Raw genomic sequence first — 24,114 nt, 5'->3', positions numbered from 1 at the left:
CTCCCCATGGTCAGGCAGCCGACAGTAAGTGGCACGGCCAGGAGAGTTTGGAGGTGAGGAATTGGAGGCAGTGAGAAGTGTCTCCGTAAAGTAGAACAGAGATGGGTACAGAGGATGTTTGCTGCTGATACAAATGATCCATGTGGAGGCTGAAATTGACCCTGTTGGAGGGGAGGCTGAGAACCAAAGTCTGAGTTCGTGAGAAGGATCCCGGGGCCCATATTGAAGGGTTGACCTTTCCCAGGAGCATGATACCAATAATTCTAACTATTTTGAGGAAGATTACCCCTAGACTCAGCTTCTCTCCCACATGCCCCCTGCTGGCCTCCAGAGGCCTGCTGGGCAGCTCTCTGTAGCAGCCCCCCCCCCCCCCCCCGACCCCTGCTAAAGGGTGGCCTCCCTGTAGGAAGCTGCTGCACAGGCCCAGCCCCTCCCGCTCCGTGTCCTTGGGACACCAGAGGCTGGACGTGCTCAGGAACCAGGACAGCAAGTAAGGGCAGCCCTGCAGTCAGGAACCAGAGCCCAGGCTGGCTGGGCAGTTCGATCGGTACACATCAGCGATTTTCCACCCAAATTTGGCCGCCTCCATCCTGATCCTAAGCCTACAAGGCCCCGTCCCAGGGTCTTTGCTCATCACTCTCTCCCTGCGATCACCACACACACCAGCCTCCTTTAGACTCTATCAAGTGCGAAACATTCTTGCCTTCTTCACCCTCTCTCCCTTCTCTACCTGGCTAAGTCTCGCATAGCCTCCTGAATCAGGAGCTAGAGAGGGCTGTCTGAGAGGTGACTGCTGACAGCCCCAACTAGATGAGGCCCTCCCGTTAGCTCATCCTCCAACACTGGATGCTGACTCTTCGGTAGCACCGTTCCTATGTATAATGTGTTTTTTTTGGTGCAGTGTCTGTATTCCATGCTGGGCTGGAACCTTCGTGAGGGTAGTCTAGTTTACCAGTTATTTCCGGGGCCTGGTATACAGTAGGTGCTCACTAATTATTTGCTGATGGAGGAACTGAATCGCTAACTGCAGTATAGCCTACTTGGTACTTCTCTGGCTCCTACATGCTGTGTTCAGCACTTCATTCTCCTCGACACACATTTTACTACAGGTTCTTGAAGCTTTCCTGATCACCCGCATGATTCTCATCTTGATTTGAAGGTGTGTAAAGGAGTTTAATCCAGTATCTTTGGCCATTCACTTAAAATAGAAAGAGGAACTAAGCTTTTACATTATTGATTCTTCCCAGTAGGATGGCTGGTTTGGTTTTATGTGAACCAACAGAGCTTTACAACATCTTGAATCAGGTCACAAAACTATCCCGACTGACTGAACCCAACTATCTCTGCTTATTGGGTAAGTGCTTTAAAAAAAACTGTGTTGTGTTCTGTATCCTTCCAATACTATTTTAGGTGAATCACCAAGCTTATGGGGATTGGGGAATAAATGACTATAGGAAACTCTTAGACTCCTTTGACATAGCTTAAAATGCTACTACTAATTGTCACTTGACTTGGAAATAACTCCAGATTAAATTTAGAAGTTCTCAGAAGACTTGTGTTCTTGTTTAGTGAAACATTTTGAACATCTAACAAATATATAGTAAGACTAATAAATGCCCATGTACCCACCGCTCAGATTTAACATAAATGTTATGCATTGATGTACCCCTCTTTTGTACCCCATCCCAATCCCATTGCTTCTCCTCCCCAAAGATGACAGCTTCTGTACTTTTTTTTTTTTACATTTTTACTATAGATGTAGGCGTCCCAAAATGTGTGGTTTAAACATTTACACAAATTGTACCGTAATGTACAATTATTCTGCAACTTGCTTTTTCTTGAAATTTTGGAGATGCCCAAGTCTAAATGTGAAGATCTGTTTTAACTGTTAGTTAGGGTAGTAGACATTCCTAATCAGTTGTGGTGTGTTGCTTGCATTGTTTCTGTTATGAACAGTGTTGCACTGAAGAACCTTGACCTCTTATTTACATGCAAGAGTTTCTTCAGGATACCTACCTAGAAATGGAATTGCCAAGTTGCAAATTCTGCTTCATTACATTATTGTCAAATTGCCCTCCAAAAAGATTGTATCAATTTGCATTCTCATCATCAGTGTAAGAAACATACCCACCAATACCTGGCTTTTTCAGCCTTTAAAATTTTTGCAGTCTGATTGATGTGAACTTGTATTATGATGTTTACTCCCCCAATTTAAAAAATTGTGATAAAATGCACATAACATAAAATGTGCCATCTTAACCACTCTTAAATGTACAGTTCAGGGGTGTTAAATATGTTCATCATGTTATACTGCCTTATGGGCACCACTTTCCATCTCCATAACTTTTCCTCTTGTAAACTCTAAAAGGAACTCTATACCCATTAAATACTGTCCTTCCTCCCATCCTTTAATCCCCTGAAAATCCCCATTCTCTTTTCTGTCTCTATGATTTTGACTACTGTAAGTCCTGTTAAGTGGAATCCTATAGTATTTGTCTTTTGGCTTATTTCACTGAGCATCATAATGTCCTTGAGGTTTGTCATGTTGTAGCATATTGCAGAATTTTCCTCTTTAAGGCTGAATAATATTCCATTGTATGGATATACCACATTTTGCTCATCCATTTATCAGCAGACATTTGGATTACTTCCACATCTTAGCTATTGTGAATGATGACGTTATTATCATGGGTGTACAAATATCTCTGAGACCCTGCATTCATTCATTCGTCACTCATTTATTCACACATCCATTTATCATTCATTTATTTATATATTTATTCATTTATTTACCTATTCATTTATTCATTCGTTCATTTGTTTATGGTATATAAACCAGAAGTGGAATCACGGGATCTTTTGGTAATTCTATTTGTAATGTTTGAAGAGCTGCCATATTGTTTTCCATAGCAGCTGTGCCATTTTACATGAACCCAAGGGTTCGCAAGTTTCCAATTTTTCCACATCATTGTCAATGCTTGTTATTTTCTGGTTTTGGGGGGATAGTAATCATTCTAATAGGAGGGAGGGAATATCTCATTATAATTTGGATTTGCATTTCCCTAACGATTAGTGATGTTGAACATCTTTTCATGTACTTCTTGGCCATTTGTATGTTTTTGGAGAACTATCCAAGTGCTTTGCCCATTTTTGAATCAGGTTTTTTTTTAACTGTTGGGTTTTTAGGAGTTATCTACATATTCTGGGTATTAATCCCTTATTAAGATTTAATTGTCATGAAGTTCAGTTTTTTTTTTTTTTCTTTTGTTGCCCATGCCTTTGATGTCCTATCCAGGAAATCATTGCCAAATCCAATGTCATGAAGATTTTGCCCTATGTTTTCTTCTTCAAGTTTATACTTTTAGGTCTTACATTTAGGTCTTTGATCCATTTTGAGTTAATTTGTGTATGTGGTGTTAGATAAAGGTCCAACTTCATTCTTTTGCATGTGGATATCCAGAGGGAGAGGGAGAGAGAGAATCTCAAGCAGGCTGTATGTCCAGTGTGGAGCCAAATGTGGGGCTTATCTCACGACCTGAGATCATGACCTGAACTGAAACAAGAGTTGGATGCTCAGTCGACTGAGCCACCCAGCTGCCCCTCATTGACATAATTTTTAATACATACAAATATGTAGTTTTAGTTTCAGAACCTAATATAGGCTTGACAATCAAAGCCTTCGTTTTGGAAGAAAGGTCTTAGGTCCCATTCAATCTCTAGGAAAATATTTTCACAGACTGCAGTATTTTTATGCCATTAAAAAAATATATATAAGGTGCCCCCATAGCAACACCAGGATAGTTAAAATTCATTTGTGGCCTCACCTGTAGAAAGAGGCGGTCATGGGACAGTTTGTTAAAACTCCACTCTCGGAATTTTTTTAAAAAGATTTTATTTATTTGACAGAAAGAGAGCATGTGAGTGCACAAGCGGGGCCAGGTAGCAGGGCCCTCTGCTGAGCAGGGAGCCCCATGTGGGGCTTGATCCCAGGACCCTGGGATCATGACCTGAGCCAAAGACAGACGCTTCACCGACTGAGCCACCCAGGCGCCCCAATCAGATTTTTTCATCAGTGCTTTTCCTGATCTTTCATATCGTACGGCCAAAATTTGAAACCTGCCTCAAAGAGATCATCCGATAAAAGAAATGAAATCTAAAAGTGATTATTTTGGAATAGAACCCAGGAGATCAGAATGGTTCAAGATTCCCTACTGGGACCATACTTTATCTTTTACTGCAACGCGTAATGATTATCAGCAAGAATTGCCAAAAATCCTACGTTGCGTGCTTTCATACTCTCCGGTGACTGGCCAGAGAAGCTACAGAAAAGTTTGGGAGTCCATACCCTTTGTAATGCAAGTGCCCCCATAGGCTGAATTGCAAGATAAATACCATTCATTTGAGGCCTCGCCTGTAGAAAGCTGTCGTGGGACACCCAGGACACCTACTAGTTTGTGAACATCCCTGAAAAAGCATGATTTTGTAAAGATTTTATTTAAGTCCTCTCCACACCCAACGTGGGGCTCGTACCCACAACCCTGAGATCAAGAGTTGCAAGTTGCATTGAATGAGCCAGCCAGGCACCCCAAGTGTGAATTTTTAATCCAGATTATACTTGCGTTTCACCAGTCTTTTTCACTGTATTTATAGGAAGTTGCAGCTGGCTAGCTAACAGTCCTACCGCCTCTCTTATCCTGAGTTTGTTCTCAAGCTGTCTATGGCTTTGGAATCTCACCAGTGATATTCTGTATCATTTGAAGGAATAATCCTGCCTCCTCCCTCCAGCTTTGCAGTTTCCAAATATCACTTAAGAGTTTTTTTTATTCAGCTGAGTAGCTGAGTATGGACAGCAACCACCTATAAAGAAAGGGTTTTCTCAAATACATGATTTAACACTATGATTTAGGAAGTAGATGTACTAAAATAGGCCAGAAAAAATTACTGATGGTTGGTATTTGTGATAAAAATCCATTCAATATAGAGCCTAGTTGTTGATCTCTTGCCAAATCAAAACTGAGAGCTGTGAATTTACTATATCCATTAAAAAGAAATAACCTATGAAATATAGATTTTGGCTTAGATAGAAGATGGGAAAATCAAAATCAATGTATCGAACCTGCATGTTTCATTTGCTCACAAACTTATACACACTAAGATTCTACGAAAAAAAACTATTGCAGCAAATAGAACTGCCCTTTTGATTTTTGCTTGATTTCTTCATTGACCCATTAGCGTGCTGTCAGAAAACTGCCTTTTTGCAAATAAGCCTAAAAGTATCCTTCCAAAGAGACCTATATAAATATTCATATATAGATCTAAAGTATTACTGTTCAACATAAATGTTATTTCTAGAAAAAACTTAACAGCAAAAGTTAGAACAACCAACAACGTATGACATCTTCAGCCACTAAAAAAACACCAAGTCAAAAAAAATTCAAAATCACTGTTTTTATGATAATATATGTAAATATTGATCAAAACTGAGGAAGGAAATACCTGGATTGACACATGTCAATAGTTGGAAGAATTTTTGTTCAATTTAAATGTCTTTTCTCTTAAAAAAAAGATTTAAGTGCTAACCTATAAAGCAGGCAAATTCTTCAAGTAATTTGCTGTTAGGAATGCCGACTTTTATAGAGCCGAACAAGGAATGAGAATAAACTAAAATGAAACAGGAGTGATAGACACAGGGGAAAAAACTGACCAGTTGTAGCTGGACAGATACTACTACATATCATCCTGGCCCACTCATTTCAATTAAATGCATGAGCTAACAGATTCGGTGTCTGCTGATTTAGTATACTAACTCCCTTAGATTTGCTAAAATTCCTGCGACAATCAGTAGGCACACATGAAGTCTTAAGGAAAAGACTACCACTTAAAAATCAGCATTGGGGGCGCCTGGGTGGCTCAGTTGGTTGAGCGACTGCCTTCGGCTCAGGTCATGATCCTGGAGTCCCTGGATCGAGTCCCGCATCGGGCTCTCTGCTCGGAGGCGAGCCTGCTTCTTCCTCTGACCCTCCCCCCCCTCTCATGTGCTCTCTCTCTCTCTCTCTCTCATTCTGTCTCAAATGAATAAATAAAATCTTAAAAAAAAAAATTTAAAAAAAAATCAGCATTGGACACCAACTAAAGCAATCTTTAAAATATTTTTATTATCCACTATTACTGTGAATGAATATAAACTGTAATCAGTATTCCAAATTAAGAACTCTAGCCTTGTCCAAAGTTTAATGACTTCTGGGGGCACCTGGCTGCCTCAGTAGGAGTAGCGAGGGACTCTTGATCTCGGGGTATGAATTCAAGCCCCACCTAATGACCAGAAGTCATTAAACTTCTGCTTGTCAGCTGTTCCTTCCAAGAAGTTTTCTATTAACCAAATGGTGATTTGCTGTAATCTTTTTCCTTCCTACAAGAAGGAGCACTCTATTTTCTTCCCTACCAAGAGTAATTTTTGGCCTTTTTGACTCCTTTTGAGTTTTCCTTTAGCAGCAGTGGTGATCATGGGAAGAGATCCTGGGCACTGTACTTTCTTTTAGATTCATTTCGCATATTGGACTTTTGCTTTTTAGGATCTTTTCAGGAAGGAGACTTTTTGGGAATTGGCTCCTTGGGAAGAGGAAGCTCCAAGGGTGGAGGTGGTCCCCTCCCACCGGGGGGCCCCTCCTGAACAGGCTTGCTGCTTTTTTTCTCTTGATTCATGTTTCAGCATTTTCATCTTTATGCTTTTTTTCATGCAGGTATTTTGCTTTTTATTCTCTTTATTCTCTTCCATTTTGCTGTCACCTTTTGGCACTTACTATTTTAAAATTTGCTTTCTACTTTTTTTTCTTTTTTTAAAGATTTATTTATTTTAGGGAGAGAGAGAACACGAGCAAGTCAGGGGGAGGGGCAGAGGGGGAGAAGCAGACTCCCTGCTGAGCATGGAGCCAGACACAGGGCTCAGTCCCAGGACTCTGAGATCATGACCTGAGCTGAAATCAAGAGTTGGCTGCTCAACTGAATGTGCCACCCAGGTGCCCTCTTTTTTTAGTGTATATGCAGGCATTTATTTTAGTTACTAAAATCTGTATCTATAGGCTTTTTTTGTGGAAAAGCAAAGATACAGGACCCTCTCTAGAAGGGTGCAGGCCCAGACAATGCCTGCAGCGGGTGCTACCAGGCTTTCCTATTGTCTACATAGAAGCCATAATAAGAGGCTGTACTGCTGTACTCCCCACCCCACCCCCCCCAGCTCTCCACTTCCCCAACCCCTGCAGTTGCTGAACCTAAGGAATGGCTTGCCACTTTACATACGCACCTAATATCTTAGATATAAATATCACATACAAAGCCTGTTTCTGGAAGGATAAGCAAAAACTGATAATAGTTTCTGGGGCGCCTGGGTGGCTCAGTCAGTTAAGTGTCTGCCTTTGGCTCAGGTTACGATCCCAGGTCCTGGATGGAGCCCGGTGTCAGGCTCCCCCACTGGGCCGGAGGTCTGCTTCTCACTCTCCCTCTCCCTCTGTGATCTCTCTGGCTCTCCCTCTCTCTCATATAAATAAAATTAAAAAAAAAAAATCCTGTTTCCAGTGGAGAAAAATGTATTTAAATTTTCACAGTGAGGGTGTGGTAATGGTACCAAGGACTTCTCCTTGCCCTCTAGAAACCTCTTATGTTTAATAGGAAGAAAACACTGGAAAGAAGAGAAAACCCATTTCCCAACAGCCACCTATGTTCCCAGCATGCTCCTGCTGTTTGGGTTTGCAGGAAGAGGGCCTGCTGCTGGCCTCTGCAGAGAGCAGATGGTCCCCCTTCCTCACTGCTCCTGGTCACCGTGGGTGATAGATGCAGACCCAGGCAGAAAGCCTCTTGGATCTCCAACTGTAGGAATCTTAACTGCCTGATGGTCCCAGATGCTGGGCTTCAAATGCATCACTGCATTCTTCGCAAAGGCACACTGCCCACATTGTTTCCCCCCCGCCCCAGGCCTTCAGTGCCATGAGCAGCAGGAATACTAAGGCAAGCCCATTCCTGCAAGATGTAGGATCCCTCTCATGGGTGTCTTTGACTTGAAGACTCCCCATTGCCCTGACAAAACTTTCTTAGAACTGCGCTGTAGTCTACGGACCTACCTTCCCTCCCTCCCTCCCTCCTTCACAGGGCTCCTACCTGCATCATGAGTGGTAGATCCCTGTCTCCTTTTCTCGCACATACGTTTCCCTCATAAATCTCTTGCACGTCTTATCCTATACTGGCATTCGCCTCTGAGAGCACTCAGGCCATTGCAAATCATACAGTTGGGAGCTGAGAAAAACAGATGGAAAGGTGGGATTTATGCCTTACCGCTTGGGCAGGTGCTAAGGGTCCTGTCCTGAATGGTAGAGGAGTGCGGATGTTTCTCTTTGTCACTGGTTCTTCATCGCTCGCAGGATCACTTAAGGAATGGGCCTCGGTTGCTACTTTCCTGTAGCTTTTCCTGGTTTTACAGGATTTTGCTGAACCATTTCCTGTATGCACATCCATTTCTTTAGTCTCTGTTGCTTGAATCATCAGGCATTACTGCAAGTCTTTTCTCTTTTGAAACCTTATCTTTTCCCCCCGATTTTTACAGCCCATTGTTTTATATATATATATATATACATATATACATATATATGTGTGCATATGTTTATGTGTTGTATCTAGCAATCTTTTTTTTTAAAAAGATTTTATTTGAGAGAGAGCGCACACACGAGCGTGTCCATGCACACGAGCGGGGGGAGAGGCAGATGGAGAGGGAGAGGCAGACTCCCCGCTGAGCAGGGAGCCTGATGCGGGACTCAATCCCAGGACCCTGAGATCATGACCTGAGCCGAAGGCAGACGTTTAACCGACTGAGCCACCTAGGAGCCCCATATATCTAGCAATCTTGATGTGCTCTCCTGTTAATACTAATTGTTTGTGGCTCTCTTGGAGTTTCAATATAGACAATCCTATTTATGACGGCTCCAGTTCTTTTCAATTCTTATACCTTTTACTTCTTCTTTTTTTTTTTTTTAAAGATTTTATTTATTTATTTGACAGAGAGATACACAACGAGAGAGGGAACACAAGCAGGGGGAGTGGGAGAGGGAGAAGCAGGCTTCCCGCCGAGCAGGGAGCCCGATGCAGGGCTTGATCCCAGGACCCTGGGATCATGACCTGAGCCGAAGGCAGACGCTTAAGCCACCCAGGCACCCCTACCTTTCACTTATTCTTATCTCACTGCATTGCTGTGCCCTTTGCTCTCCAGTGTGGTGTTACAGAGACACAGGGACTGTGAGCATTTTGTCTTGTTTCTCCCTTTACTAATCACTGTGATGTTTGGTGTAGCTTTTCAGTAGTTTTTCCCATGACGTTAAGGAAGTTCCTGTATATACCTAACTTCCTAAGGATTTTTTTTTCGTGATAGGAGTTGAAATTTTCTGCGTGCCAAAGAAGGTTCAAAACAACGAAAGCAAAACCAACAAATCATTGAAATAGTAGTTAGTAAAAAATTATTGTATATACACCAAAAAGACAGTTTGCAAACTGGGAACATTCAGACCAGACTGTGGGATGAGGCTCAGGGGTATATTTATGATCAAGCTTCATAGTGAGAAAGCCTTGAGGATTTATTTTTCAGGGACTGGTCACAGTATTAGAATTTTCAGTGGTTCCCTCTTATCAGCCTTGAGAAACCGTTCAAAGCTTGCTTATTCTTTCCAGAGACACAAGCAAGAAATAATCCAGGTCAAGTTAGCCTTGTAAAATAAACAGAATTCAGCTTTGTTTGTATGACTGACCTGGTTTTGCCTGCTCGGGGAATTTGCAAGGTTGGTCTCGGTTTCTGATTTTAACAGCGTCTGTGGAAATAAACCTACAGTTTTTCTCCTTTACTATCTTAATGTGATTTCCTAGTATTATGTAGTTCCTGCTAGATCATCGCGTATTTTGTGAACACTGTTAGATTTGGTTACTATGATTTCTGATTTTCACATCTATATGAATGAATGAAATGAGCTTACAGTATACTCTGCTTGGTTTTGCCTGTTTTTAAACCATACAGACCATGTATCTGACTTCTTTTGCTCAAGATTATATTATAAGATTCACTCATACTGTTATATGTAGCTACATGTGGTTGGTTGGTTTTTGTTGCTAGCATCACGGGCAAACAAAGCCAGGCTGTGGTTAAAGTGGTAAGGACACTACTAGGTATTTATCCAAAGGTTACAAACATAGTGATTCAGAGGGACACATGCACCCCAATGTTTATAGCAACAGTGTCCACAATAGCCAAACTATGGAAAGAGCTCAGATGTCTGTCGACAGATGAATGGATTAAGAAGATGTGGTATATATATACAATGGACTACTACTCAGCCATCAAAAAGAATGAAATCTTGTCATTTGCAATGATGTGGCTGGAACTAGAGGGTACTAAGCGAAATAGAGAAAGACAAATATATGATTTCACTTATATGTGGAATTTAAGAAACAAAACAGATGAACATAGGGGAACGGAGGGAAAAATAAGATGAAATCGGAGAGGGAGACAAACAGCAAGAGACTTTTATTTATTTATTTATTTATTTATTTATTTATTTTTAATTTTTATTTTTTTTAAAGATTTTATTTATTTATTTGACAGAGAGACACAGCGAGAGAGGGAACACAAGCAGGGGGAGTGGGAGAGGGAGAAGCAAGCTTCCCGCGGAGCAGGGAGCCCGATGTGGGGCTCGATCCCAGGACCCTGGGATCATGACCTGAGCTGAAGGCAGTCGCTTAACCAACTGAGCCACCCAGGCGCCCGACTTTTTTTTTTTTTTAAAGATTATTTATTTATTTATTTGAGAGAGAGAATGAGATAGAGCATGAGAGGGGGGAGGGTCAGAGGGAGAAGCAGACCCCCCGCTGAGCAGGGAGCCCCATGCGGGACTCGATCCCGGGACTCCAGGATCATGACCTGAGCTGAAGGCAGTCGCTTAACCAACTGAGCCACCCAGGTGCCCCACAGGAAGAGACTCTTAACTCTAAGAAACAAACTGAGGGTTGCTGGAGGGGAGAGAGGTGGGGGGATGGGGTAAGTGGGTGATGGGCATTAAGGAGGGCACTTGACGTAATGAGCACTGGGTGTTCTATGCAACTGATGAATCCCTAAACTCCATCTCTGAAACTAATAATACACTATATGTTAATTGATTTTTAAATAAAAAATAAAGTGGTAAGGGCAGATTTTAATCAGTAACATACTGTTGCAATAGGAAAGAGTCCAGCATGAACCAAACTCTGCTTTGGTTTGTACAGAGGTGACTGGTTAATTTAAGGGAGAGTGAAGGGGGGGGGAGGGGGAGAGTGAAGGAGGGGGGTGGGAGGGAGTAAGGCTCAGGGGACTGGGAGAGTGAACAGTTACAGGAAGGGTAGGGGATGTGGCCTGTGTGAGACCCATCTGGGTTTGCTAACTGGCACTTACTAAAGTTAGGCTCCTACCCTTCCCTGGAGACTGGGAGGCAGGGGTCCTATCTTCAGGTGTTGGCTGGGACAAACAGAAAGTTCTTTTGGTAGCCTTGAGTTTTTTCAGGCAGGCACTTTAAGGGGAACTGGGGTCAGCCTCGGTCTGTGGCCTTTAGCTGTTTCTAAAGATGTCTTAAAGGTATCTTCAGATGTCTGAAGTTTTTGTTACTGTTTTTTTCACCGATTGAAAAACTCTGGATACAAGTCTTTCGTTACTTGTATTGCAGATTTTTTTCTCACTCTGTGCCTTGCCTTTTCACTTTTTTTAAAGATTTTATTATTTTATTTTTTATTTTTAAAAGATTTTATTTACTTATTGACAGAGAGATGAAGAGCCAGAGAACACAAGCAGGGGGAGTGGCAGAGGGAGAAGGAGAAGCAGGCTCCCCGCTGAACAGGGAGCCTGAGGCGGGGATCGATCTCAGGACACTGGGATCAGGACCTGAGCCAAAGGCAGATGCTTAACTGACTGAGCCACCCAGGTGCCCCAAAGATTTTATTTGAGACACAGAGAGAGAGAGAGGGAGAGCGCGTATGAGCAGGGGGAGGAGCAGAGGGAGAGGGACAAGCAGACTCCCCACTCAGTGGGGATTCTGACTTGGGACTTGATCCCAGGACACTGAGATCATGACCGGAGCTAAAGTCAGATGCTTAACTGACTGAGCCACCCAGGCACCCCTGCCCTTTCACCTTCTTAATGTTGTATTTTAATGAGAAAAAGTAGACATTCTTAATTTTTTTTTAAAATTAACATAGAATGAGTTATTTGTTTCAGGGGTACAGGTCTGTGATTCATCAGTCTTACACAATTCACAGCACTCACCATAGTACATACCCTCCCCAATGTCCATCACCCAGCCACCCCATCTGTCCCACCCCCCACCACCCCAGCAACCCTCAGTTTGTTTCCTGAGATTAAGAGTCTCTTATGGTTTGTCTCCCTCTCTGGTTTTAGACGTTCTTAATTTTAATAGGATTAGGTTTGCCCGTATTTTCTTTTTTTGGTTAGTGCTTTCTTATGTCTTTTTTTTTTTAAAAGAAATAGACTTGATTTTTTAGAGCAGTTTTAGGTTCATAGCAAAACTGAGCAGAAAGTACAGAGATTTCTTAAGTCCCTCTGTCCCCCCACGTAAGCATTGCCTCTCAGACTATCCTCAGCCCCCACCAGAGTGGCGTATTTGTTAGAGTTGATGAAACTACTTTGATACTTCGTTATCACCTGAAGCCCAGAGTTTACAGTAGGTTTAGTGTTGTACATTCTCTGGGTTTTGACAAATTTATAGGGACGTGTCCATCATGACAGTATCATACAGGATAGTTTCACTGCCCTAAAAATCCTGAGTGCTCTGCGTATTCATCCCTCCTTCCCCACTAACCCCTGGCAATGACTAATCTTTTTACTGTCTATACAGTTTTGTGTATTCAGCAATGTCCTATAGTTGAAACCATATGGTAGGTAGACTAAAACTGGCTTCTTTCACTTGTATTAACTCTCTTCCATGTCTTTTCCTGGCTTGATAGCTCTGTGTGTGTGTGTGTGTGCATGCTCAATACTATTCCACTGTCTGGATGTACTATGGTTTATCCATTCACTTATTTAAGGACATCTTCGTTGCTTTGAACTTTTGACAGTTATGAAAAAAGCCGCTATAAACATTTGTGGTCATAGATTTTCAATAATTCGGGTAAATACCAGGGAGCAAGATTATTGATAAGAGTATGTTTAGTTTTGTTAGAAACTGCCCAACTGTCTACCAAAGTAACTACCATTCTGCGTTCCCACTAGCAGTGAATGAGAATTCCTGTTGCTCCACATCCTCACCAGCATTTGGTGTTGACCGTGTTTTGGATTTTTGACTTTCAAATAGGCATGTAGGGGTCTCTTATTTGTCGTTTCAATTTGCATTTCTTGGATGACATGACATGGAGCATCTCTTCCTATGCTTGTTTGCCACCTGCATATCTTCTTTGGTGTGCTGTGTCTGTTCATATCTTTTGCCCATTTTTAAATCAGGTTGTTTGTTTTCTTGTTGAATTTAAGAATGATGTCTTGGGGGTGCCCGGCTGGCTCAGTCAGTGGAGCATGTGACTCTTGATCTCGGGGTTGTGAGATTGAGCCCCATGTTGGGTGTAGAAATTACTTAAAAAATAAAATCTTAGGGCGCCTGGGTGGCTCAGTTGGTTGGGCGACTGCCTTCGGCTCAGGTCATGATCCTGGAGTCCCGGGATCGAGTCCCGCATCGGGCTCCCTGCTCAGCAGGGAGTCTGCTGCTTCCTCTGACCCTCTTCCCTCTCGTGCTCTCTATCTCTCATTCTCTCTCTCTCAAATAAATAAAATCTTAAAAAAAAATAAAAAATAAAAAAATAAAATCTTAGAAACAATGATGTTTTGGATAACATCCCTCTTTAGGATTTATGGATAAGGCTCTCTGTTCCTGTTCACATTCCTCCCAACTTTGAGGACATCAGTCATACCGTCTGCCCTAGTAGGGGCATTAGAACCTCAGTTCTTAGGTTTAAGTCTGAATTTGGGTCTAAAATTCCATGGGGCATTTAGTATGAGCTCACTCTGGCTTTGATTTCTCCCCTCCCCTCTTTTTTGGACCTCAGAGAAAACTTCCCTTAAATCAAAGATACAAAGTTTCCCTACCCCTTAAGGGGATGTGTGGATATGGGTATGATGGGGCAGGAGAGTCATGTGGGCAGCCTAGCACAGTGGAACTATAAGCCTTGAGTTTTATTTTATTTTTTCTTATTTTTTCAAGATTTATTTATTTGAGAGAGAGCATGCGCTAGTGGAGGGGGGCAGAGGGAGAAGGAAAGAGAATCCCAAACAGACACCCCGCTGAGCTTGGAGCTTGACACAGGCTTCATCTCACGACCCTGAGGTTATGACCTGAGCCGAAACTGAGAGTCGGACGCTTCACCGACCAAGCCACCCAGGCGCCCCACATGCCTTGTTTTAAACTGACAATTATTATCACCCAACTGCCAAACAAATATATGTTGAGGATGGTGCAAGTATTCCAAGTAGTTTGATCATATGCTCCTTTGCAAATACGGTTATTAAATACTTTTCCTTTCTAGATGTGCGTTCCAAACAGGAGTATGATGAAAGCCATGTGATTACAGCCCGTCGAGTGAAGAAGGTAGAGTGGGAGAGTCTGAATGTGGGGCAGGCTGGCCACCTTACAGGAGGGTGGGGGGAAATGGGGGATTTTATCCTAGATCCAGGAGGCGGCAGGGTGGGGGACACTGGGCAGCAGAGGCAGGACCACCCCTGTGCATCCACCAAGAGGGTCTCCCACACCCCTCACATGCTCCCTACAGTGTCCCCACCCCCCATCATGGCCAACAGCTTCACTGAGCAAATGCTGATTTAATTCCTTGATGGGCCAGGCACTGTTCCAGACCTTGGGGGATACAACCGAATACAAGATGCCCTTGGCTCACTGTCTTCTGTCCTACTCAGGGAACAGACAATAATAAACCATCGAGATAATTACTATAATCCAGCTTGACTCAGACTGAAGGGCAAGCAACTCTTGATCTAGGGGTTGCAGGTTTGAGCCCCACTCTGGGTGTAGAGATTACTTAAATAAATAAACTAACAAAAAACTATAATCCAAAGATGGAAGCCACTTTCCTTCCCTTCCCCATTTCCCTGCTCCTCCCCCATTCCATCTTTTTTTAAAAAATTATTTACTTGAGAGAGAGAGTGCAAGCACACAAGCAGGGGGAGGGGCAGAGGGAGAGGGAGAAGCAGACTCCCCGCTGAGCAGGGAGCCCGATGCGGGGCTCCATCCCAGGACCCTGGGATCAATGTCCTGAGCCAAAGGCAGACGCTTAACTGACTGAGCTACCTAGGTGCCCCTTATTCCACCTTTCTTAAAAAGACTGAGCCCTGCACACAGTCACCATGCCCCCTTCCTGCACTGAAGCCTCTTTCCCCACCCCCACAGGGTGTCTTCTCTGTCAGGTCATTGCCAAGCCTGGCAGCCTCCGCTCAGGATCCCGACCTCATTCTCCACCCTCTTCTCCCAAGGTCTGTCTTCCCCGGTTTCTCCTCTGTGTCCTTGGTTCAGCTTCCTTTTCTCCTGCTGCTGCCTGAAGAAGATCACTACTTCGTCCTTGCTCTAAATCTGTCAGTGCACCTTCTTGCTCAGAGATTTCACTCCGGCTTCCAGCGTCAGCTGTCCAACTGCAATTAGCTGTCCTGTCAGTTTTACTTCTAAAGTTTTGTCTGGCAACACTGACCCCTTCCCTTCCCACTGTGGCTGTGCTGGGATGCGCTCCATCTCTGACCCTTTGCCATGCTGAACTTGACAGGGAGCCTGGGCCCTGGCTCAGACATTTTTCCAGGATAAGCTTGCTGCTTGGGGGGTGTAGCTCAGTGGTTAGAGCATTTGATTGCAGGATAAGCTCACTGCCTAACACCCCCCTCTCCCCACCCCAAACCCATCATTACCTGCTTCCCCCACCCCCAGCCCCACTTCTGGGGTTTTCAGTTGGCTGGCTTCAACCTCTAGTTTCTGGCTCCACTCTCATATCTGCATATTCTTTTGATTCTGGCAGCACCTCCAGCTCTGGAAGAGACATTCTTTGGGCCTCAGCCAGGCTGACACCTCTTGGCTCCCCTCCCCAACTTTCCTGCCAACAGCCCCAGCGCGGCCCCAGCAGGACACACAGCCCCCAACTGGGTGCTCCTGGCCTCCCTCTCCAGCATGCATGCTTCCTTTTTTTTTTTTTAAGATTTTATTTATTTGAGAGAGAGTACAAGCAAGGGGAGGGGCAGAGGGAGAAGTAGACTCCTGGCTGAGCAGGGAGCCCGACGCAGGGCTCGATCCCAGGACCCTGAGATCATGACCTGAGCTGAAGGCAGATGCTTAAGTGACTGAGCCACCTGGGCGCCCCAGCCATGCAAACTTCCATTCTCATCTGGCACCTCAACAGTTCTGCTCTACTGCATTTCCTTGGTTCTAAGATGCACATATCCACCCCCCATATTCAAACATTTCTGAAATTGCAATATATCCTACAATTGGTGTGTACTTTATTTATTTTTTTTTTAAGATTTTATTTATTAGAAGGAGTGAGAGAGAGAGCAGGAGTGGGAACGGGAGTGGGGGAAGGGAGGCAGAAGCAGACTCCCCATTGAACAGGGAGCCTGATGTGATGCATGGGCTTGATCCTGGGACCCCAGGATCATGACCTGAGCTGGAGGCAGATGCTTAACCGAGTGAGCCACCCAGGTGCCCCAACCAATGGTCTCTCAATCTTGGACAGAGTACCTGTGCATCCCCCCACCCCCCCACCCCCTGACCCGCGCCAGCGCACTGCTCTCTCAGGCCTCCAGACCTTTTGCTGGGAGCACAGGGATGTATGTGCCTTGCTCATCCGTATCCCGGAGGCTCCATCTGGTCCTTGGCATCTGGGATGGGCTCAGCACGTTTGTTGACTAAAGTGAACGACCGGAAGCTGTTCCTTCTGCCTGGAACGTTCTCCCCACTCTTGTCAGTCTGGCAGATTTCCCCTTGCCCTTGCAGCCCCAGCTCCAATCCCTCCCACTGTGCACAACCTTTCTGAATCCTCTGGGCCAACTCGGGGTGTTTGCCTGCGCTGCTTTGAACCTCTGTATTCCAGAACCTCACACGGTGTAAACGTAGGGTGGACCCTCAACGTATGCTTATTTGAGTGAACAAGTCAATGTCCAGCCACATCTGTCCTGCTCTCCCACCTGCTCCACGTCTCCACTCCCTTCTCCTTTGCTCATGTTCGTCTCCACACCCAGAAACCCCCCTTCCCTCATTATCCATGCAAACCCTGCTCGTCCTGAGCACCGGCTCTCTCCTAGTTCCTCCAGACAAATGGGATTCCTCCCTGCTCAGTCCCAGAGAACTTTCTGGTTTGTCCCTCCATGGGCCTTGCTTGACTGCCTTGTAGTAGAATCGATATAAACTCACTCTACCCCACCTGCAGGTCCTCTGTGGGGCCATCTCTGACAGCCAGACAAGGTTGCAAGGGACGGAGTCAGGCTTGGGATCCCCTGAGTAGTGGGGGCCTTTGGGAAGCATGTAAATGAGTGAAGATTAACCTCTCAGCCGCCACCCAGCCAGGCCTCCTCAAGCTCTGGGACACCCTTTGGGGTCCTGGGCATTGTTCCTGCCCCCGTGGTCTGCCTTCCTGGCAACTCAGCGGCTCCTGGCTACTCACGACGTCCTGGTTCCTGCTTGCCCTTTCCTCCCTCTGACCGTATTTATAGCCACATGCCAGGTACTGTTCTAGAAGCTCAGAGTACATCAACGACTACAAAAGAACAAAAGTTCCCGCTCTCAACAGAGCCTACAGGTGAGTCTGCCGCATTATATCCGCTTGCTCGTGATTTCTGCTTATCCAAGCCTTCTGCTTATTGCCCTTCTTATGGCAGGTTTTGGATTTGGCCTCCATCACCAACTACTTTCCCCTAGAGAGAGGATGTCCTCACTTTGGTTGCTCTGAGAGAATGCATGCCAGGCCCCTTAGTGGGCCACGGGCCACTCGGTAGACCAGCTCTTAAGTGAGGACACCGTCTCTGGTCCGGTCAGCTCTGGCCAGCTTTGTCCACAGCAGGTCGTGTGGGCGTGGAAGGTGCTCGGCGTCCAGCACACCCTCCGGTCCCTTCTCGGTGCTTCCGGGCCTGTGTGTGTAGTCGGGGGAATGGGCACGGTCCTCCCTCCAGCTGCGCCCAGGGCTGGAGTGCGGGGAGTATGTGCCCAGCTGAACCACCCGCCAACAGACCTCTCCTGTGGTTTCTTTAGAGAGCAAATGAGTATCTTCTCCCGGAGTCTGTGGATCTGGAGTGCGTGAAATACTGTGTGGTGTATGATAACAACACCAGCACCCTGGAGATCGCCTTAAGAGGGGAGGACGAGGAGGACAACACCGAAGATGGTAGACACGGTAGGTTTTGAGGAGCGCAGCCGGAGCAGCAACTGGTGGTGATGGAGCCCTTTCGCGGTACGCCGGGAACCACACCGAAGGCTCTCCCTGGGTCAGCTCCTGCAGAACACGCCCCTGAGAAATGGGTTATGCCAAGAGCGGGGGAGGGGCTGAGGGGTTTCCTTCCTTGCAAAATGCCAGGTGAGCCTGCCATAGCCTCATGAGTGCTGGCAGAGGACGTGAGGCTCCCGGGTCAGAGCAGCGAAAGTAACCAGAATGTCCTCCTCTCCTTGCCCTGGCGCCCGAGCCCCCATTCTCACAGGGTGACAGGAAGAGGGCCAAGAAAAACCTACCCACACCGTGGGTTGTATTACAGGAGAACCCTGAGCTCAGGGGACCGAATCTTTTTTTTTCTTTTCTTTTTTTATAAACGACTTTATTTGAGAGAGAGCATGAGCACAAGCAGGGGGAGGGGCAGAGGGACAAGCAGACTTCCTGCTGAGTGCGGAGCCCGATGCGATGCGGGGCTCGATCCCAAGACCCCAAGATCATGACCTGAGCCGAAGGCAGATGCTTAGCCGACTGAGCCACCCAGGTGCTCCCAGGGCCTGAATGTTTTATAACGGGCAGAAAGCCCGCCCGCCCCTAGCTCTAGAGGGAGAAACGATCTATCTTCCGAGGCTGTTTGATATACAGATACTCTCGAAAAGCCAGTACCTTTGCTCACAGGACACATAGAAACCTGAGAGGCCATGGAGAATGGTCTCTAATAGGTAACATCCCCATTTTATAGATGCGGAGATTGAGGCCCAGAAAGGTGCATGCAGTAACTCACTCAAGGTCCCATACGTGTTGAGTTAGTTAGTTATTGCCATGTAATGAATTGCCCCTAAACTCAGTAGCCTAATACAGCAAATATTAGTTAACTGGTACCAGGTTCTGGTATGGCGTGTCTGCTGAGATTGCAGTCGAGGTGCTGGCTAGGGTCCCTGTCATTTGAAGGTCTGACTGGGCCGGGATGATCTGCATCCGAGGGGCCTCACACGGGTATGGCCAGGAGCCTTCCATTCCCTGCCACCTGGATCTCTCTGTAGGACCGCTTGGATGGCCTCACGACGCGGCAGCTGGTTTCCCCTGGAGCAGGCCATCTAGGAGAGCGGGAGAGCAAGGGACAGCCACATGCCTCTTGCGACGGAGTCCTGAGACTTCTGGTCGCTTCTGCCCCGTTCTCTTCATTAGAAGAAAGTCACTGGGTGCAGTCTACCATCGAGGGGTGGGGAATCAGACTCAGCCTCCCTTTATATTCTTTCAAATATTCTTTCTCGTGTTTGAAAGCATTTGTGGACTGTTTCTGAAACCACCACGCCTCGTAAGTGGTGGGATTGGGATTCGAACCCCGGGCAGGTTGGCTCTGTCTGGTCTCCCAGGGCCCGGATAGCAGAGCAGGAGAGCAAAGCAAAGTCGCTCCAGTCCCAAGCCGGAGCGTTAAATCGTGGTGGGCTCTAACCTTACCTGTTTTCTGAGGCGCCCCTGCATTCTCCACCCAGCCCCTGGTTTGGGGCTGACAACCCCTTGCCGTTGGCCTCGGGGCTCTGCGGCTTGTGGCTCAGCCGTGAACATGTCGGGGTTTCCATGGGCCCGGGCGCTCACAGCAGCGGTCACTGGGTGGCGCTAGGCTTCCACCTTTAATAAAACCAGTCTTCACAGGAGGTCCTTCGCCAGGATATCGTGCCCTCGTCCCCAAGTTTATCGGGTTGGTGCCAGTCTGCAGTCCTAGGATTGTAGGCTGGACCCTAAAACCATAGGAAACGGTGGTCAATAAAGACAACCCCCTTTATGTTCTATAAATGACCTCATGGAGGCCCTATTCTCAGTAGGAAACCACAACCGCAAAACAACACAGCAAAACCCCAAACTGCATGCATGTGTACGTACACACGCACACGCACACGGACACACACACGGACACACACACGCAGACACACACACGGACATACACGGACACACACACAAACACATGGACACAGACACACGGACACACACATGGACATACACACAAGGGCACACATGGACACACACACACGGACATACACACAAGGACACGGACACGCGGACATACACACACGGACACACACACAGACATACATGGATACACGGACACACACACGGACACACACACGGACATACACACATACGGATGCACACACGTACACACATGGGGACATGGACACACGGAAACACATGGACATACACACGGACACAAGGATACACATGGACACACGGACATATACACACGGACACACACACATGGATACACACACACGGACACACACACGGACATACACACACACACTCTCACCTTGTCCACTCAAGGCACTTTTCTCCTTTAAAATGGCATCTTTCAGGTGAATGCAGAGTCTCTGGGGTAAAAGACCATTTCGAGGTTTCTCTTCCCTTCCCCTTTCTACTGTTAAGCATCCACCTCACCACCCCCCAAGGAAATCTGGTCGTGTGGAGCCTCCATCACCTCCTAGAAGCAGGGGTCCGACTCTGTGTAGCCCTCTCTTGCTGGCTTTGGGCCACGGGCCTCTGTCCTTGCTGTGTCTGTGGCTGAAATGTCCCCGTCTAGGGTGAGTCAGGAGGGGTTCCCTCCCCTAGCACTGTGACCTCCTTCCCAGGTGTTCCACAGGTGCTGCTGGTCCCTGGGCTATGGCAACTTCTCTCCTCTCCCGCCTTGCTGGGGGGGGGTGCTGTCTCAGGATTCCTAGTGGGAAGCGGGGCACAGGTGGTTTTTAGCACCCCTGTCCCTGCAAACATGGTGTTTTTACCTTCTCAGCTGGGTCTCTTCTTAGGAACCTGAAGAGTACCTTCCCTTGGGCTCTTTCTCTAAACTCCTTTCACCAGGCAAAAGGCAGCCCCCTTCTTGGAGGAGAGACATTTCCCTTATGTTAAATCGGCCTGCCTTCCTTGCAACATATGGATTATAGACCCTTCAGACGGGGCTCTTGATAGATGTGGGTGGGGTTCCCTGGGCTGGAGCGTTCACCATAACTGTGGGGGGAAGCTTTGGGAATGTGGGCATTTTTTTTCCTCCTCCTCTCTGAACAAAGCCTGACTTTCAAGCCAGTTGCCTGGCTAAGGACCCGAAGTAATTAACTTAAAATTCGCTGCTGCATAGAGAGCCCGTTGGCCTGGATGGGGTCTCTCATCCTCCTGAAGTAGTGGGTGCCCCAATTCAAAGTGTGCGAAGCCTCGTGTCATTGGAGAACTCCAGATTAATGGGACTAAAAATAAATTTAATGTTAATAACCCCATCATATCTGTGGTTGGGTAGCCTGGGCCCCGGACTGTCCTCATGGCTCTCCTCTGCAATCTCTAATTATTCTCCTGGAAATTGGGCTTTCTCTGGCACTGACCCCACGGCACCCCAGTGAATAAGCCTCCAGTGGGTCATGTGACATTGGTGGGAGAGCGGCTGTCTGGCTTAAAGACAGCAGCAGTGTGTCCTGTGACTCCGCTCTCCTGAACCCTCTGACCCCTCAGCCATTATTCAGTCTCTTGCTCAAGAGGGAGATGGTGTTGAGACACCGGGGACTCTGGCTTCTAAGCCAGGCCTTCTAGGATAGGGTTTGGCTCCTGTCTCTCGCCAGCCACAGTTTCTCTCCTGGCCTGGCTGCTGACCCCAAGGCTCTTCCTCCAGATCCAGTCCTCCAGACGGGTCTCGGGCCCCTATTGTCCTCAGCAGCCCCTGCTGGAACCGGCTTTCTCTGGCCAGAGGTTCAATATAAAAGTCAGAGTCAGAGTCCTGGCCTTTCCCTTTCCCCTTTTAGCTGGTTCTTCAAAGTCTGCAGTGAGATATTTGTCTTTAGGGCTCAGATCGTGGCCTCGGGGCGGTGGGGGGTATCTTGGCTTAGCCTTAATTATGCAAACTTACTGATAGATATCTAATTTTCATAGAGTCTCCTAGTGATTCTGCAGAGCAGTGAAGGCACTTAAGATTAAATCAATGTCAAACCCACAATGAGCTGTCCCTTCACACCCACGAGAACGGCCACGATCAAAAAGACTGATACTAACACGTGTCGATGAGGATGTGGAGAAATTGGAACACTCCGCCTGGGTGTTTGAAGGGAAAAAAGGAGTGAAACCTTCTAGCCTGTACAGGGTTTCTTTTTTCGGGTGATGGTTGCACAACTCTGTGAATATACTGAAAACCATTACTTTACCCCCCTTAGGTGAATGGTTTGGTATATGATATGTGATGTATATATGCGAGAGACCGTTCCCTTCTGTTAAATCTTCTTGCCTTGCAATAATGTGGAGATCTGCATCATCTAAGAATTTACAGAAAAGAAGGATCAACTTACTTGGTAACAAGTGGCTTAAATTTGAGTTGTTAACACTCTTCTCCATTTAGATTTCGTTCAGGTTCCCAGACCGTTGCTTTTCCAAATCGAGTGGCCGTCAACTGGAGCTTTAGGCAAACGATGAGCACACAGGGGCTGTTCACCTCTTTGGTCTCTGCTCTTAGAACTGGTGCCCGGAGCTGCCGTGGAGTGTGGCAGGGTGCTGGCCCACCTCACCCACCACCCCATCTGCATCCTGAAAGGAGGCTATGAACGCTTCTCAGCCATGTACCACTTCCTCCGGACACAGAAGATCATCTGGATGCCACAGGTGAGGCAGGGTACTGAGCCCAGGCAGGCTTGGATGGAAGCATGGTCTCCCCCTGGTTGACCAAGGGATGGGGAGCAGGATAGGGGAAAGAGGAGTTGGGCGACATGGGAATGATGGAAGGGATGGAGACTGTGCTTGGGAAATGGACCTGGAGCAGCCAGGAGGTCCAGGCCACGAGGGTGAATTTCTCATCGCTGGATTCAGGCCAGAGTCAGCACGGTGGTGAAGAGGTGGGGCCTGTCCAGAGGGCAGGGGTTCCAGGGGGTGCTCTGGATGTCAGGCTGTCATCAAAGACAGGCAGGGGTGCCACAATTTAAGGCTGCCTGTCCATTCTCAGCTGTCTGGACCCACAAGCCCAGAGGACACAAAAAGGACAAGCTAGCATCCTGCCTATGAGGAGTTCTTGGCTAGCGGGAGAGACAAGGGGCACCCCAGGTGAGGTGAGGCCCCTCCTGGAGCCAGACCAGAAGGAGGAGGAGGAACTTACTAGGAAGAGAGGTGGGTGGAGGGTGGCTGAGGCAGGCACGGGGTGGCCATGGGGTGGCCATGACCGACAGGCAGGGGCTGGTCCCTGGAGGGCATCATACAGCAGGGGGCTTATTGAAGAGTCTGAATGCAGTGGGATGTAGACATGTGGGGGCTTCATTCTTTCTAGTAATTACCTTTGGCTCTTTGCCCTTAGCAGCATCTTGGGCACATTCCAGAAATTCTGACGACTTTTAAGCTAATCATAAAATGAGAGGGGAAATGTGTATATCAACTGGATCTTTCAGAGATACAGAATGAAATATTTATGGGGTAAAACAATATGATGTCTGGCTTTTCAGAATAATCTGGGGTATGTTGGGAAGTGGGTGAGGATAGAGCTAAAATAAACTGGCCATTAGTTGATGATATTTGCAAATGGGTGATTGACCCAGGGGTTTATTATACTATTCTTTCTACTTTTGCATATTTTTAAAATAATTTCTTAAAAGAGAAGAAAAGTGATCAGGCCAGTACAAGCGAGGCTAGTTTAACCTT

At 46.5% G+C, this 24,114-nt stretch overlaps 1 protein-coding gene across 26 annotated transcripts in view; it reads left to right on the top strand.

The window, feature by feature from the left end:
• STYXL1 (serine/threonine/tyrosine interacting like 1) overlaps nucleotides 1–24,114 on the top strand; it is a 60,010-nt gene that overhangs the window by 7,816 nt on the left and 28,080 nt on the right. For 21 of the 26 annotated variants that reach the window (XR_010411999.1, XR_010412002.1, XR_008506138.2 and 18 more), the window contains 5 exons: nucleotides 1,110–1,159; nucleotides 1,251–1,354; nucleotides 14,584–14,645; nucleotides 18,294–18,435; nucleotides 22,946–23,091. Coding sequence is in view for 21 of the 26 variants with exons in the window: in XM_064593154.1 (XP_064449224.1) it covers nucleotides 1,252–1,354; nucleotides 14,584–14,645; nucleotides 18,294–18,435; nucleotides 22,946–23,091 (453 nt within the window). In the remaining 5 variants the exon portion in view is untranslated. Of the gene's footprint in view, nucleotides 1–1,109; nucleotides 1,160–1,247; nucleotides 1,355–14,583; nucleotides 14,646–18,293; nucleotides 18,436–22,945; nucleotides 23,092–24,114 lie in introns of all 26 variants that reach the window. The other 5 variants (XM_064593155.1, XM_064593152.1, XM_045875581.3 and 2 more) reach the window with 3 other exon arrangements.

Source organism: Mirounga angustirostris, unplaced genomic scaffold (genome assembly GCF_029215605.1).
Source record: "Mirounga angustirostris isolate CCGP_5_RB_7025 unplaced genomic scaffold, mMirAng1.0.hap1 SCAF_5, whole genome shotgun sequence".
Lineage (NCBI taxonomy): Eukaryota > Metazoa > Chordata > Mammalia > Carnivora > Phocidae > Mirounga > Mirounga angustirostris.
Note: the sequence above shows the minus strand (reverse complement) of the source record. Positions and strands in the feature narration are given on the sequence as shown.